At 38.2% G+C, this 16,244-nt stretch overlaps 1 protein-coding gene across 1 annotated transcript in view; it reads right to left on the reverse strand.

Annotated features, from left to right (window-relative positions):
• Positions 1-2,441: 2,441 nt before the first annotated feature.
• The window catches only part of SSU72 (SSU72 homolog, RNA polymerase II CTD phosphatase), a 29,449-nt gene continuing 15,646 nt past the window's right edge, over positions 2,442-16,244 (reverse strand). The window contains exons 3-5 of the mRNA XM_042794169.1: positions 6,048-6,187; positions 4,102-4,220; positions 2,442-3,049 (exon numbers count right to left, since the gene is read on the reverse strand). Coding sequence (XP_042650103.1) covers positions 2,948-3,049; positions 4,102-4,220; positions 6,048-6,187 — 361 coding nt within the window. The 3' untranslated portion in view covers positions 2,442-2,947. The remainder of the gene's footprint in view (positions 3,050-4,101; positions 4,221-6,047; positions 6,188-16,244) is intronic.

Genomic DNA, 16,244 nt, shown 5'->3' on the forward strand with positions numbered 1-16,244 from the left:
ACAGCTTTGACATTGTGTTTAGCCAGAGTTTATTTTATACCTATTTATATATTTGTGTATGTATAAATATATGCAAGTCTCAAACAAGACTAGGACTCCATAAAATTCCTGTATAAAATGAGCTTCATCGTGGATTTCAATGCAAGTGAAGCATATGGACACAACATAACTATAGAAATGCATACATTTTTCACTAACCTGAAGTTAAATGAGAAATAATGTGTCAGAGTAAGAACACCTTTAGTGAAGAACAGGTTTTACTCACAGAAATGTTAAATACTTTGAACTGGACTGTAGATCATTCAGAATACTTGCCTGTCCACCCAGGTCACTCATCCATCCAGCCAAACATCTTTCTGCACACTGGTAAATAAACACGATGACAAATAACCAGCTCCTGGTGTTGCTTTTGCTTATGAACAGAACATTTAGGATGAAAAGAACAATTCTGGAACATTCTGGATACTATAACATGGTTTTAGACCAAGTCTTCTCATTTCAGTTGAAGAGATGCAAGGAACTGAAGTTCTACTAGTTAATCCATACTTGGTACTACAGCAACCAGAATTCTCTGCAAATTACACACATAAACAGCATAATCTTTATGTAATAAAAAGAACATGGTTGTAAATCTCCACATACACACAAAACATGGGTTAAAACATCTTGTTTGGGTTTTTACTCTCTTTCTATAAAATAACAATGAAGACCTCTGTTTAAGATGAATTAAGTTGAAAGTAGAAAACATTTTCAAACACTAAGTTTCACCTTGCCACAGGGTAGACTTCAGTACTGATATTGTATGGGAAAGGAAAACTCTGCTCAAAATACTCAGTACCATGCTTGCTTGGAATGTCTTTTTAAAGAGATCAACTAAAGCAGTTCAGTCCTTACAGATTCATCTTCCTTTGGCTGTAAATATCCCCATGGTAACAGTGATGGTATCAGATAAATGAGCAGAAGCAGAGGAGGCTGAATGAAATCCTTCACATACAGGATCTCCAGAAACAAAATGGGACAGGACAAGCCAATTGGAAACCATGCACCATGCAAACCTTACCGCAACTGCTGCTTGAACTCCCCATCCCTCATTGTTCTGATCTATTCACACGTTCTCCACAAAATTTTGGCTTTAAGTATTTTTAACAGACAAGAAAAACAGCACAGGTAATTCAGGGATATTAAACATTCCTGGGACCCGTGAATGATGCAATGACCCATTTGGACACTGTCCAGGACACAGATTGAGCTGGCAGAGGTCTAAATTTTCCCACAAGGCAGTTGAAACCACAGCCAACCCCAAGATCCCCGGAGTAGAGAGTGGTGTAAGATTTCTTTAGGGACCTGACTCAACAGACTTCAATATCTGCAACTGCAAATAAGTAGTTTCAGATACAGACCTAGAGTTTTCAGGTATGAAGCAGATGCCTTTTAATCTACAAGTGCGTTCACTGAATGAGGTTAAGTAGCATTGCTGTATGACATGACACACAAAGTTGTCTGCACAGACAGGTAACATGGCCCTAACTTGAGAGAAAGTACTCAGCACTAACTTTATGCACGTGCAAAACAATTAAAGTTAAGGAAAATCAGGCAATTCATGTGAGCTGTCAGAGGTCAGCAATAGGATGAGAGAGAGAAGCCAGGAGCTCAAACCACATTTCATGATACTTCACTTTTAACATGATGTTTAAAAAGTCATCCTCACATATCCAAGTATTAAAAGAACACACAGAACTCACTTTCTTCAAATCATTTGCAAGTTCCTCTAACAAAATAACTTTTAATCTTCTCTTGCCTGTAAGCAGCAACACTTCACCATTCACATTTTCAATGACAAGTAATTTAGTTTGTTCAAACTGATAAAAGTGACAACAAACAGAAGTCTAAGTTTTTGCTCTGTTTCTATACAGATACTCAGTTTCTGGATTTTGATCGTAAGAAGCATGTTTATTGCTGCTCTTTGGGAGGAAAATGCTTCCATTCAAAAGATACTTCAGTTGTTAAAAAGCTTTAAATTACTTCTATTGACAATGGAGTTTGCCGTTTCTCCACATCTTCCTTATAGAAGGCATATATACAATTGGCCCTGACTGCTACAGTTACAGCTTCAGTCTTATTAATCTCACACACAATAATGCAAAAGCAATTAAGATCTCAAAAAGATTTCCTGGTAGTGCCCTAATTCATGCAAGGGAAGCAGCTCACTTTAGTACCATGCAGGATCAAAAGTCATTATGAGCTGCCCAAACACTCAACCTCCCTGAGCAAGGGACACAGGTCAGGTTTTTTTGATTCCTACCAAGATTTTCTTGCTGTCAATACTCTCTCCCAGCCACTCTGGACGAACAAGCACCCTCATGCTACTCCAGATACTCTGTGTTTTACCTCACGAGAGAACAGTCACACTTACTTAGCTTCTATTTTAAAAACAGACAAGCTTACAGGTTTTTCATTTTTATTGGATGTTTCCAACTTTATATCTAATAATATACAGATACTTGTTTTTCATTGTTCCACTCATATCCTCACGTAGTTCAGCCATTCTGTCACATTAAAATAATAAAAAAAAAGCACAACTGAAATAAAATAAATTTGTAAGCTGGAAAAATACATTATAAACTTATATTCAAGAAACATTCTCTTTATAATTAAAAACCTACTTGTAATAATTAAAGTAGGATTTAAAGAAAAACTTGATTTTCATTTTTAAATAGGTGGCCTTTGTGTATACTTTTTAATCATCTCATATATACAACCCCAAGCAGTATCTCTGCCTACCTGTGACAGAATACCTGAAACAAAACAAAAAGACACTGAAAAGGAGTTTTTAAACAAAAACAACAAAAAAAAAATCAATATTCATTTTCCAGGAAAGTACAGTATAATCAGAACTTTAAACACATGCTTCCCTCATCTGTATTAAGGCCTAAGAGACATATGTGCTTTAATAAAAGCAGACAGTATGAAGAAAAGTCCTTCCACTTTTCTCTTCAAATTCCTGTAACAGCTCATCTATTTCATTTTCCATGTCTTCTGTGTGCTGTATCTAGAAAAGAAAAAATACTAAGCAACCAGACTCCAAGGATACAATGTAGTTTAGAAAACTGTAATAATTCAATGCTTTTGGCTTACTGTGAAATCTAAACCAGCAGGCTGTACCCAATAGTGCAGCACTGGGTGCTTTAGTGACATTCCCAGCATTCCCAAGCGTACATATATTCCACATCATGTTTATCTGCGAATCCTTCCTTCTCCAGCCCACTGAACTGGCACTTAACTAGTACTTTGTTGAGTAGGCAACATCCATCCTCACTAGATAACAAATGGAAGCTTCAGAATAGCTACAAGCACACTGAACAGATGGCTAACATTTCAAGCCCTTGAACCCTCTTGGGCTTTTTGAATCTGGAAAGGATTTCAGACCAGAGTAGATCATGCAGGCTGGAGTCAAAAAAAGCCTGTTACCACACTGGAATGGGTGAACTCATCAACTTGCACACTGTAAAAGGACACAGATCCTTCCTCTGTTCTCTTCACAGTTACATCAACTGTTTTGAGTGCAGTTTATTTCAGTTTTACTTTAAGGCTAGGGCCTCTGAATATGGACGACAGAAGGCACCATTTTTTTCTTCCATATCATACACACAACAGGGTGGTACTATGAAATACACCTACATAGGATGTTTTTCAAGTATATCATGATTCAGAATGCAACTCCGATGTTCAAATCCCACGTATTACGACTGGTTTTGAAATGGATGTGTTTGCCATAAACAGTGTTTTGAGTATGGGCTCAACACGTGTAACAGCTGTGCACAGTGCTTGGCGATACTGCCTTTCAGGGAAGCTATCAATGCATTGGTTCTGAATGCACACTGAGTCTGCTTGGGAAACCATGAAGTCAGTTACAATTCATCTGTTTGCACAGAAGCTCCAAAAATAAACACATGAATTTGGAAACTTACATCTCTTGACATGAATTTTACTTAAACAACTTTTGCAACATGCAGCATCTTTAAGGAGTACGAAGCAAACCCCAACCCCTATGCAGTCAGCTGGGTCCAAGGTACCCACAGGCAATGAGCCCTCTCTACTTACACACTGGCAGAGCTCACAGATAAGGAAAGCACCCAGAGTTGCCTCCTCATGGTTATCCTGAATGTCCACATTGATCACATGTACTGGCTGACATGTCTCCTGCTCCCTGGAATTTAAATCTATTTGAAAACAAAACACATATAACAGCAAAAATTTGGGTGGAATGTATCATGTTTTACACAGAGTATTCATAAGATTTTTTAAAAATACATAGACATTGTCCACCTCTGCCTTTTCCATACTTGTTTTTAGAAAAGTGTTTATTTACAGTTGTCTTAAACAATAGTCCCTCTTATTTAAAAAACAAGAGATGGATTAGTGAAACAGAATAATTCAGTTTTGTGGAATGGCCACGACAGTTTATTTGCCCTGGTTAAGAAAAGTTACTGCTCACCTTACTCTGACAGTCTTTAAAGACCAAAATCAAGATTCTCAGAAGTCAAGAGTGATTCTGGGCTTCCTCTCCTGGAGAGCTTTAATTGCCTCCTTTTTTTTAAAAAAAACGCACTGCACATGCAACACCGAAAATTAAACTGCAAGGTAAACTCCTACAAGTTAAGCACTGACAGTCACGTTAGAAAATTCTAGCTTTAATGTGTTCTGCTTATCAACAGAGGGTGGAAAGGGAAAAATAAAACATCCTTTTCCACCCATGTATTATCATTATGCCTCTCTAACATAACCTTCCTATTATACATATTGTTATTAAGCTACAAGTTGTTCCCTCCTAACCCCACTCTGCAACTTCATTTTGACAAACCTCCATTTTAAAACTCCAGCTTTCACATCTAGAGCTATTTGGTAGTACTCAAGCCTTCTCCCTTTCACCGGTCAATTAGGAGGGGCACCACCATGTAGTTAGAGAGATGCACAACTGAAAAATTAGCAAGTGGTTGCTCTTCACCTCCCTCAGGATAGCTAAAATATTGGAGTGAAAGCTGCTTTCTGTGTGAGACATGCTGAACTTGCTGGAAATCCATTTAAGTACCAGGGCTGTTGCTCTCAGAACTTACTGATAGATTTTAAACATTTCACTTAAATTCAGAACACTAATTGTTCAGCTTGCAGAAGACCAAATGTATCATGCCCTATATTGCTTGCGACATGACCACTGAGAACTGAAAAGGGAAGGCAACAGCCTTTTAAATTATGTGTATGATACTAATTCAGTTGGCTGGTCTTTCAGTGAAAAGGAAACACTTAAAGCCTCACATAAGGTTGTATCCAGCATTTCCAGAGAGGGGTAGGGTTCTCAGCCCAGGATCTAACCAAGTCATTGCTGAAACCCCATGACTTTCAGTGAGTTCACATCAAGCTTGCTGCACTGTGTTCATGTAGAACCCAACCCCCAACTGAGATTCTGCTGGTATATCTCACTTTGGCTCATCCAAGGGCAACGCCATAGCATGTTTGCAGGACGTTAAACACACTCAAGAACAGTTTCTCCACCTATACAGGAGGTATTATTGTGGCTAAAATGCTCGGTAGGTCACAGGAATTCTTCTGCAGAGAAGGGAGTGGAAGTTGCCTAAGGAAGACAGCTTAGACTTTGTTTCTCCATCAACCCAGAGTGAAAAAAAAAAAATGCTCATCACATATGACTTGCTAGTTTTCTAAATCCATGAGCATTTTCAAAGCAAACGTGTATTTAAGTTTCTCTAAATGCTTGCTATTTTCTTATGTCAGCCCTTAAAATTGCTACACATACACATTCTCTAGCTGCCAACACCAGCATCTTTTCAAAATAAGTGATGGCTGAATACTTTTCTGGTACATAAAAGTCTGTGTCAATGGACTGTGAGCTCTTGTCCCTGCTGGTGTTCCAGCAGTAGTAGTCAGAAGAGACGGAGATGTTGCCAGATTGGTGAAGAACTTCAGTGGGGAGGGAGGAAAAAAAAAAAAAAGGCACTCAAGGTTAACTTGGTTTATCAGTTCAAGGTCCTTACCTTCTACTACTTGGTCATAGACTCTTTCTTCACACGTTAGGATCAAATCAAAAACATCTTTGCAGTTCTGGAATCTTTCTGGTCGTGGCTTGATTCTCTTATTTCTGTCCAACATGTGTAAAATCCCATTCTGTGTGTATCTGAAGTTGCTTGAGTTAAGTACCTTTACTTTAAAAGAAGTCACGGTTTTGAGCAAATGACCAGTACAAGTTAAATTATTACTATATCTTTAAAATAAGATTCTTTCTGTTTGCAAATATAAAGATCAGTGACCACTAAATAGATCCCTATGGTGGCAGCATAGTACCCATCAGGGTAATCCCTGCAGCTTCTGGCTTTCAGAGATCTGTCACTGTCATTAGTACAATGGCAGAGAGCTTTAAAAGGCCCTCATAAGAGTCGAGTTTCTCAGAAGGGTAACGTTTCTTGGGCAACTATTTTTATATCCATAATGCTTAGAACACACAGGCTTAGCTGTTTGCGTGAGCAGAATGTCCTACATTCACTTAAGTCACTGCCCCTCACTCCAGGGGCCTCTATCTTGAAAGTCAATTATACGGTGTTCCTAGTGTCAACTGCACATCTGCATGAAGTCCAGGCCTCAGGTTTATGCAACTGAGCTTCCAAAGAAAGTTAAATAAATCACAGAAGCATAATCCCTTAAAAATATCCCAAGATATATAAATGGGAATGAAGAAGAACACTGATTTTATGCCTGTCAGAACTTCAGTCGCTGTGTGAAAGGAATCTGTTATGCTGCTTGGTAGCTATATTTATGCTGGTACTGTAACCTTGAGGCTCAAATTTACATCCTGTACCCCCCTTCCAGACAGGACTCAAAATCCCACTGTCTTCTCAGCCTGCTGGGACATGCAATTTCATTAGAAGCACACCAGGGTTGATTGAAGCATAAATCTGCTCACTTGACTAAATCCAGACTCCTTCTGAAGGCAAAGTTTTATGGGTAAATTAGGAATGCCAGGAAAGGTTTGAATTAAGAAAGCCTGGAAACCAAGGCATCTTCCTTGCTTTGAAGCAGCAGTATTTTTAGTCATCTAAGTATGTATTTTTAAATTAAAATAGGAGTAAGGATAACAGTCTAGAATTTCTTAAGAAGAGGATTCTGAGCAAAAAAATTCCATCACCAGTAGCAAGTACATAAGAGGTCATATTGGCTTACTTCCGTGTCGAAAAGGTCATATACATACCTAGCTGGTATCTTAATTATTTTCAAAGGACAGTCCTAATCTTTTGTAACAAAAGACCAACAGCTTTCTGTCTATCTTTCTGCAGTTGCCCTCTAGTATCTCAAGTTCTATTGCCCTAGGTAGCCAGATCTGCACCTGCTAATCTATATGCTTCAAAGTGTTCTTCAACAGTTTTCAAAGAAATGGCCTCCAAAGCTTTTAAGTCTTTCACGTGTTTAAGCTATATTAAACATTAAACCCATTTTTCTACCCATAAGTGTCTACTTTAGATGGAAAATATGTTCAGTTCTCTTATGTGTCTGCATTATTGCACTTTAACTATCTGACTAAGGAAAATTTCAGTTTTGAATCACAAATTGAATGATACGTTGTTTATCACAAATACCTGTTGTCAATTCTTTCTCAGCCAACTGACTCCTACTGCATTTCTTCAGGTCACTCCCAAGCCTTTTACCACTCTTCTCTCCCAAAAGATTTCTCCCTGTATAATTGAAGAATTATCTTTTATAGCTCAAAGCCATCTCACAAGCAGCTCTTATACAGCAGCACAGTTTCCTCACAGCACCCCTACAAACTCTCCTTGGGTTTGTAATGCTTGGAAGAAAAATCCACTTTAATGTATCCATTTCAGATCTCTGGTTATTTGCAAAGCATGAAAAGCGACCATAAGTGCCATTTTCAAAATAATTGTAAACATCTGGTTGCATTGCTTTGTTCAGTTTGAAGGTGAGCCCTTTCCAGGCTCTAGAGTCCTCATTTCTATATCATGCAGTTCAAGAAAAAAAAAAAAATCCACAACCACCCACACACTTTTTTGGGTTCTTTTTTCTCCCTTTCTAGGATAAAATGTTGCTGGCATCTGTCCCCTAGCTTTCCTGACTGAGCTTGGAGACAGAATTACGCATATTCAAAAAACCCACACAGTCAAGCTTTCTGCTTCACACAGTTGAGCTTTCTGCTGCCAACTTACAGCTATTTTTTTTCCAAGGGTCCATCTGCCTACAAAAGGAGGCTGAAATAAGCAGTTAAGATTCATGACACTTTCATATTTGGTTGTCTGAATTTTTTCACCTGGAAAGAAACAACATATCTTCCTTTCACCAAGCAGGGGGATGTGATCTGTGATTGTTTCCAATGCATAATCAAAACCCAGCTTCTTTCCCTTCATGAGCTTAGGGGAATGAATGCAAAAGTATTACAACTTATTAGTGGTTTCCACTATACTGCCAGATGTGGAATCATTTAAGTCAGACTGCTTTCCTTCCAACAGATTTCAACTCCATGCTCCCTATCCTACACATCTCTGCTCCTTCTTTTCAGCAGTCACTTCTTCAGGAGGTACTAAAAACATTTTCACCTGGCTTTCAGTGCTGTTGTCTGGCCATAGCAGCTTTCTTAACACTATCATGCTCAGAAAGTCAACAAAACATGCATACATTTATCTAAAAGGCCTTCACATACTGCAAACTATTGGTATAGTAAATCCATCACATTTTTACAGTGAGTCCAATTCAGATATCACCTTTATTGGAAAAACTATGCTAAACAGATCCACAATATAATGAAATTTATGCATGACAACTCAGTAATGGAAAGACTTGATAGAAAAAGATGTTGCAATACAAGTTGAGTTTTTCCAACAGACACAGCATTGTCATTCATTCTTATGGAGATAACTATACCCAGCTATTTCTATCGTTACTGTGCATTCTCTCCGTTTTCTTAGGGATATCCCATAACAATGTATTGAAGAAGATATACATGTATTTTGTTTTTTAAATAAGAGTTATGTGTTTGAGTGTTTAGATTAAACCCCTAAAGCTTCTCTAGCTTGTGCTACCCAGATTTAAAATTCCTGTCATAGACACCAGAAATGCCTTTTACCGTCCACTCGACAGGTCTCTGCACAACACATGGCTAACCAGCCCTTACCCCTCTAAGCAGTTTATCAGTGATTTGTTCAGACAGGACCCAAAGAATACCTTCAGCTATGAGCACTAACTGAAAGATGCCTCTAGCCAAGACAGCACTGTCCCTTCCTGCCCTTTTAAGCACAGGCATAGCCAGCAGTGCCTGTATTAAACAGACCAAACAGCCATCAGTCAGGTTTCGTTCAGAAACCTCCACCACCACCAAAGCAAGAACAAGCAGATTCTACCACCTGCAAGTAATACTGATGCATTCTCTCTCTCACATTCAGTGTTGGCTTTTGCAGATGTCCTGTCATGCAAGTATTTGCTTTGAACGGGGCACTTCAAAACCTCTGGCCAATATTATGTGACAAAAGGATGGACACAGGAAGTAATTCAGTGCAATAGTAACAAAAGAATATAGCAATGATCCACAGTACCATCTCTAGATGCCTTTTTCCTCCCTCCCAGGCAGTTTACAAGTTCTAAATTCAGAAATATTTTGGTGTTTTGTCAAGTTCCCTCCAAAAGTCTCTACTGAAAGCAATCTTAATTAAGGATACTGTATAAACTAGTTTCCCCAAACACTAGTAATATTCAGATGTTTTACAGAACTGAAAAGCTATTTGCTGGTTTTATTTCAGTGCAGCAGTGGAAGATGGGTAACTGTTTAATAGGTCCACTTTGCAAAACATGAGCAATTCTTGGCAGAAACTGTGAACAGGAACTTTTGTTAAAATGAAACTGGCAGATGAGAGAACATCCACAGAATAACGCAGATAATCCTGAGAAGCAGAAGTGTTGCTTTGTTCAATATACTCTCATAATTATCTTCACACATTGATTCTGATTAGAGTAACTCCTTGCTCTCCCCTCCCCAAACCTGCACTGTATGTCGTAGAACCTACAATAAGGCTAAAATTCATAAAATAAGCATTTTCCCTATCCCAATACACTATTTTATAATGTCCATATACACTACTCCCATGTTGAAAAGGAACCATAACAATTGCATTGCATTCACAAATGCCCAACTTCCTGCTTTGCTGATAGTGTTTCCTGTGTTGTTGAACAGAGTGGCAAAGATTTGGTGATTACTAGACTATGAAATTTCATAAAATGTAGATTTCTGGTTTTGTTAGGAAACTGGATCCTTAGAAACCTGAAAGATATTTCTGGCTATAATTTTGTGAGAACTGTTGGAAATTCATGAAGAAAATAATTCTAGAAAATCAAAAATGCACACAGTTTTTTCAACAACAGTCTGCCCCTTAACATTGCATGAAGATTATCTCTGTCAGAGATCAGCTGGGTAAAATATGTTAAAAAAGTGATGGGCAGACTTAGAACAGTGACAACAACAAAAATTTCTCCTATGGATGCTACGTGTTATTCCATTCAGGTACTATGAAAATTAACAGGAAAAAAAACCCAACCAACACTCAAGCACATGGTCTTGCATATTTACACTCTCTCCTAATCAGGTTTTCCAGGGTCTGCTCTGTATTTTTGTAACTGTTACAGTGGTACTGAATATGCTCAGAGTTACATAAAAATCACTGATTGTGCAATTAATTTTTTTTTAATGACTCAAACAGGTATAGATGGGGAGATATGGCTAACAACACACTCATTCCTCTGCTTAGCCATACTCGAGAACAGCAGTTATTCCAAGTTCTATTTCAGAAGACAACTTTTTAGGAAAATTTGATGGTCTTTAGAACAACTGGTAAATCTATCTATGAAGAATTAAAGGGAGTCTAGGCATTCTCTTCTTCACACCAAACAGCAGAATCTAGTAGGAAAGCAACATGAAGTTTCTCTGCAGGGAGAGACAGTACCTCCTGCCTTTTTTTTTTTTTTTTAATAGCTCCTAGGTAAAATATGGCATATTCCTGAACATACTACACATTGAGACGAATTCCCCCAATACATCAATATTAAAGTGGACTGCCAGCACCTGAAAGAGCACTAAATCTGCATTAAAAAAACAGCCAAATGCATCAAATTTGACTTTTCAATAACAAGATTTCTGTCTGTGTCCCTCCCCCCACCCCATGAAGTGCTATGGGTCACACCTAACCCAGCCTTACACCTTCTATCACTTCCAGACCACAAAGTTTTATGTTGAATACACTTCTCAAAAAGAAGCGCAAGAGGACAGCAAGAAGAAAGCAAGCCCAGAAAACAAGACAAGATTACAATAATGTACTGGCTGCAACTTGAACATTTTTTATCACCAAATAAGCTTGTAGAAAATTACGTAAGAAAACCAAGTTTTATTTGCATTAAATAAAAACAGATACTGTTGTTAGGGCACAAAGTATATGGCAGGATACAGGGTACAGAAAGCAACTAGTCAGCACAGAAAGTATTATGGATTATGTTCAGAGAACCTCTACCTGAGGTTGACGAAAAGCAACAGATTAGCAAAGAAAAAACAGGAGGCTTTGATAAATCCCAAGATGAGACAGTTAAAGGTTGCAAGAGGTACACTGCGCAACAGTAGACACATTCGAATCTGTTGGAGTACAAGATCACTGCTGCTTTTCCCAGAGCAGTAGGAATCAAGAATAGCTATTAACTTCATTGGGAATAAATCTAGTTAATGGTGAGGTCGTATTCCAGTAACTAGGATGACGAGGCCTCTGCCTACCATCTCAGTTTTGAGAAATGAGACCATAATATTCTCAGTGAGAAATTCAGGAAAACAAGATGGACTAAAATCAAAGTTGGACATAGCCAGATGAGTTCTGTTTCCCAATAAATTATTGTTTTGCGGAGCTCAGTGTCCAACTGCAGTCAGAATACTCTGTTAGTTCAGCAGGGAGATTTCAACAGTAGTTCAACCTCACAGCTTGATATTCAGGAATGGGCAGAGAGGAACGACCATCACCTCAGGCCATCTAAGTTGCATGTTTATGAAGGAATGTGTAGTTCACAACTTGCAAAACACCACGTGGATACCAAGCACCATGTAATAAATGCAAGCAAAACTGAATTTCATGCCTACTTCTCTACACTAACATGTTTCAGCACGTGATGCTGCATTTTAAGACAAAACCTTTGTTTACATTTCTTACAGAGCTGCATTTTACTGATGGCAATTATTGCACCTCGACAACTTACTTTCAGAAGTATTTTTCATACCTTAAGAAGAAATTTAGATGAGTTCAAGCATGCAGGTTTAGAAGGCTGTATGCAAACATCTGCATCTAGAGTTATCAAGGTAGAAAGTCTTCCTTGATAGTCGATGAAAAAGAATGACTTATCTGTAGCTTAGCTACTCTGTTGCAATTCTTCCACCCTCCACAAAAAAATCATCATCTAAAATATCCCTTTCTTTCCTCTTGACATAAGGGCATCCAACCAGGTCCCATCAAGATGACTAATGTGCAGATGACTCAGAGATAAGCATTGCCTTATACAATTTATATATCAATGTATTGACCTATGTAAGTTAAAATCCTGTATGATAAAAGAAAAGTGATCCCTTACTGATCAAATACTCAATATGTTCCATTGTAACTCCCAGGTGAAACTGAAAATGAAACGCACAAGTGTTTTGAGCTGAAAGTTCTGGGGTATATAAATGAAATTAATTGCACAGCCATCTAAAATATACTAAAGACCAATTTATTAAGCATAATTGGGCAAACTACATTTGCTAAAATGTATACACACTTTTTAGGGAAAAGTATCTTTAAAGCAATGGCTTGCATCCAAAGCTTCTATACCTTCAAACAAACCTGACATGCTGATTATTCATTTTGGTGCAGCTGTCATATACTCAAATACTGCAATTCCTCAGGAAAACACAGCAGCAGAGCAGAATACTTCTCACACTAGTATGAATGGCATTTGCAGATCCCGTTTCCATATCATCTTAATTTTTTTATTAGTATCTGCATTATAAACAGAAGACATGTTATGTTAAACCCTGCCTGGCAAAATGCCTAGGAACTAGACATTTCCTTAAAGAAGTGTGTGTGGGGGCGAGACTGCCCAACCTTCTTCCACCTTCAGAATCAGTTCCTCTTACATGGAATAAACGACTAAATATGGGCACCAGCACTACAAATTCTACTTTCCAAGCAACTGTGATTAAGACTTCAAGAACTGTCTACATTCCACATCCAGGGTGCAAACTGCCTTTCATTTGGAATTGAAACTGCATGGCTTTAGTACAAACCAGTTTGTTGACAAGTCCTTCGACGCACTGTGTAGCTTACAGTCCTAACACTGAGAATATGCCATCCCCAAGTGTCAAAAATACTAATTTGGGTTAAATAACGTTTCTGGCAAAATTTGTGTCTGCATTAATGACTTGCAAAGAATTGAAGCATCACTTGTTTTTCATTGCTAAGGACAACTACATAGCATTTCTGAGCTACAAGCTGCAGAGATAAAATCCAACTGAGCACACTCACAGTAATTGGTCCAAATAGAACAAGATGCTAGCCACGCTCATCTCCTCAAGCCTGGTTGAGCCCTAAAGCTGAGGGCTACATACACCCACATCACTGAAAGAAGGTAAAATTTTTAGTTTAGCCTAGAGCTAAACCAGAGCCTAGTGCTGGACAATGGCTTGTCAGTGCTGAACAACTGAAACTATATTTGAGGATGAAACTGGACAGATACAAGCTGTCAAAGGGGAAAATAATGGGAGCAATGGCAAAGTCCACTGCCAAAGAGCTGGAGAAGGGCTATCTCAGACGTAATGAAGGGACAACCACAAAGACAAGGATACCAGAGACAGAACACAAGCTGACTTCAAAGATGTGGCATGTTTGACTCTGCCATCCAACAGCCGACTATGAACTTCATCCACGTGTATACTTCAAGAGGAGTTTGATTTTGATTGTTGGAATCTACAGTGTCTTGGTCACTTCACAAGATACCTCAAACTAGTTACAAGTCCAGTACCTGACATGGACATTTAACAAAAGAATACTGAAATCATTATCAGGACCAGTAGGCAAGCAAAAGGGAATCATAAAAGGAGTTCACATTACTTTTGCATGCTATTCTCAGATTTAGAAACAAGCACCAGATTTCAGAAGATGAGCAACAAATGTCCTAGGACTGGATGGGGGGGCGGCGGGGGGGAAGTACTTTAAGGTAGCCATGAAGAGAGGGTTCTGTGAGAAAAACAGTCATTCCACTTCAAGTCTTAGAAACAGGGTTGGCAACAACGATTTTTAAATTGTTTTTTTGTTGCTGTCATTGCTTTGTACTTTAAAACTCAAAGGTAATTTTCAACTAAATAAAGTTATAGCTGGATTGGGGAACTCAGATAAAGCAAAACACAAGTATTACGAAACTTAAATCAATTAAGCCATTTCATTTAATACACTTGGGAAACCTGAGAACACATTCATAAAGACAGCAGGACCCCTTTTAAACAGCAGCATGCAGAGCAAGAAACATGCTGGATGAGGTCTGCAACAAACATTCCTTGCTGCAACACTGCAATGAAGATATTGAAGAACAGAGGATGTGGTTAATCCAGTGTGATTAACAACCAATTCTGCAAAGCTTACATACACACAACCTGCGTGCCTTGGGTAAATGCTTCTCACAGTAAGATCTTATAGTGGTTGTTAGTATGTCTCTATTCTTGCATTAAAGTCTAAAGATCCTGAAGACCACCAATTCTGTCACTGGGCAGAAAAGCTAGAACACCTTCTGACCCCCACTCCAACTTACTATCTTCTGAAAATAAAGTACTTTAATTAATTTGAGTTTTCTCCTGAAATTATATCTATGCTATGCCAATTAGAGGTATGTGGCAGCAAGACAGTCTGAATTTCTTTTACACATCTTGAGAACAGACTTCAGTAACTAATACCAGTTCTGATTTTAAGGCTACTTTCACTATCTTGTATTAAATCAGTCAAAAATAAGTATCCCATAAAGTAGCAGCATCACATTTGGGAAAGCATCTAAATGCATATTTCTATTTATGTTAGATTTTTGCTGACTTTCTCTCAGAAGTTTATTGCAGAATTTTTTTTTAAAAGACCTCTCATGTATATGAATTTCTCAGGGCTGACTGAGCTCTATCTGGGATATGAAGCCCTTCAGATACTTCTTGCATGTACAATAGCAGCACACACAAACAAGATCTTCCAAGAAGAATTCCATGACAGCAACTGTTCTCTGTAATGAGTGGGATTTTATAAATACAGTTGTGTCAGCCAGCTTGTTTCTACTGAAATGGAAAGTCAGAAACTGGCACACACCTCTCCTGCCATTCCCATGCTAGACTTCTAATTTGCACTGCTAAATACTTCTTCATATGTTGGTCCACTGCTGAAACCTTGCTATATTTACTCTAGGTTGAATAACTCTGGCACCTGGATCCCCAAGTGCCAGACCAATTAGATTTGAAATACACAGGATATATGCTATGCTTCACAAAACACTGTGATCCAAACAATTATGCCAGTGCTTGAAGCACATGTCTGCACACACTCTTGTGTACTGTAAGAGTACAAGGAGTATGACCAGTGTAAAATGGCCATCTTACTCAGATTTCTCTTACCTTTCACTTTTTTCTGGTCTTCTACCAAGATGTGGGTTATTGATCATGTTTCCAAATGTATCCAAAGTTTCCAAAGACTCTTTAATTTCTGTTGCAAGCTTTCAAAACACTCTAAGTAGCTGAAAGCTGGTTTATGCCATAATATGTGGAGATGGGACATTTACAGAGAAATGAGTTTTCAAAATACTTAATGGAAGCAGGTGACATATAAGCCACCTCAGATGTAGATTATCAGAAAAATTTGGCACAGTTCACTTAATTTCTATGATTTGTACCTTTGGCAGTACTAAGAAATTTTTAAGATCAGAGTCATTACACTAAAATGATGAAGCATCAAACTTCTACTTGCTCTTCCATACCCAAAAGTATTATAAGGTTTGTCTTACTTGAACATAACTTGATCGCTCTGGAGTCAAAAGCATCTAAATTAATTGCTAAGCTATGAAGATTTATTTCTTTCCAGTAAAGTAAATCAAATTTCTTTCTTCACAGTAGTACTTTTCAAAACTATCTTCTATAACTTAAGCTGTTG

The sequence above is a fragment of the Tyto alba genome, unplaced genomic scaffold (assembly GCF_018691265.1).
Source record: "Tyto alba isolate M040663 unplaced genomic scaffold, T.alba_DEE_v4.0 Super-Scaffold_20000042, whole genome shotgun sequence".
Lineage (NCBI taxonomy): Eukaryota > Metazoa > Chordata > Aves > Strigiformes > Tytonidae > Tyto > Tyto alba.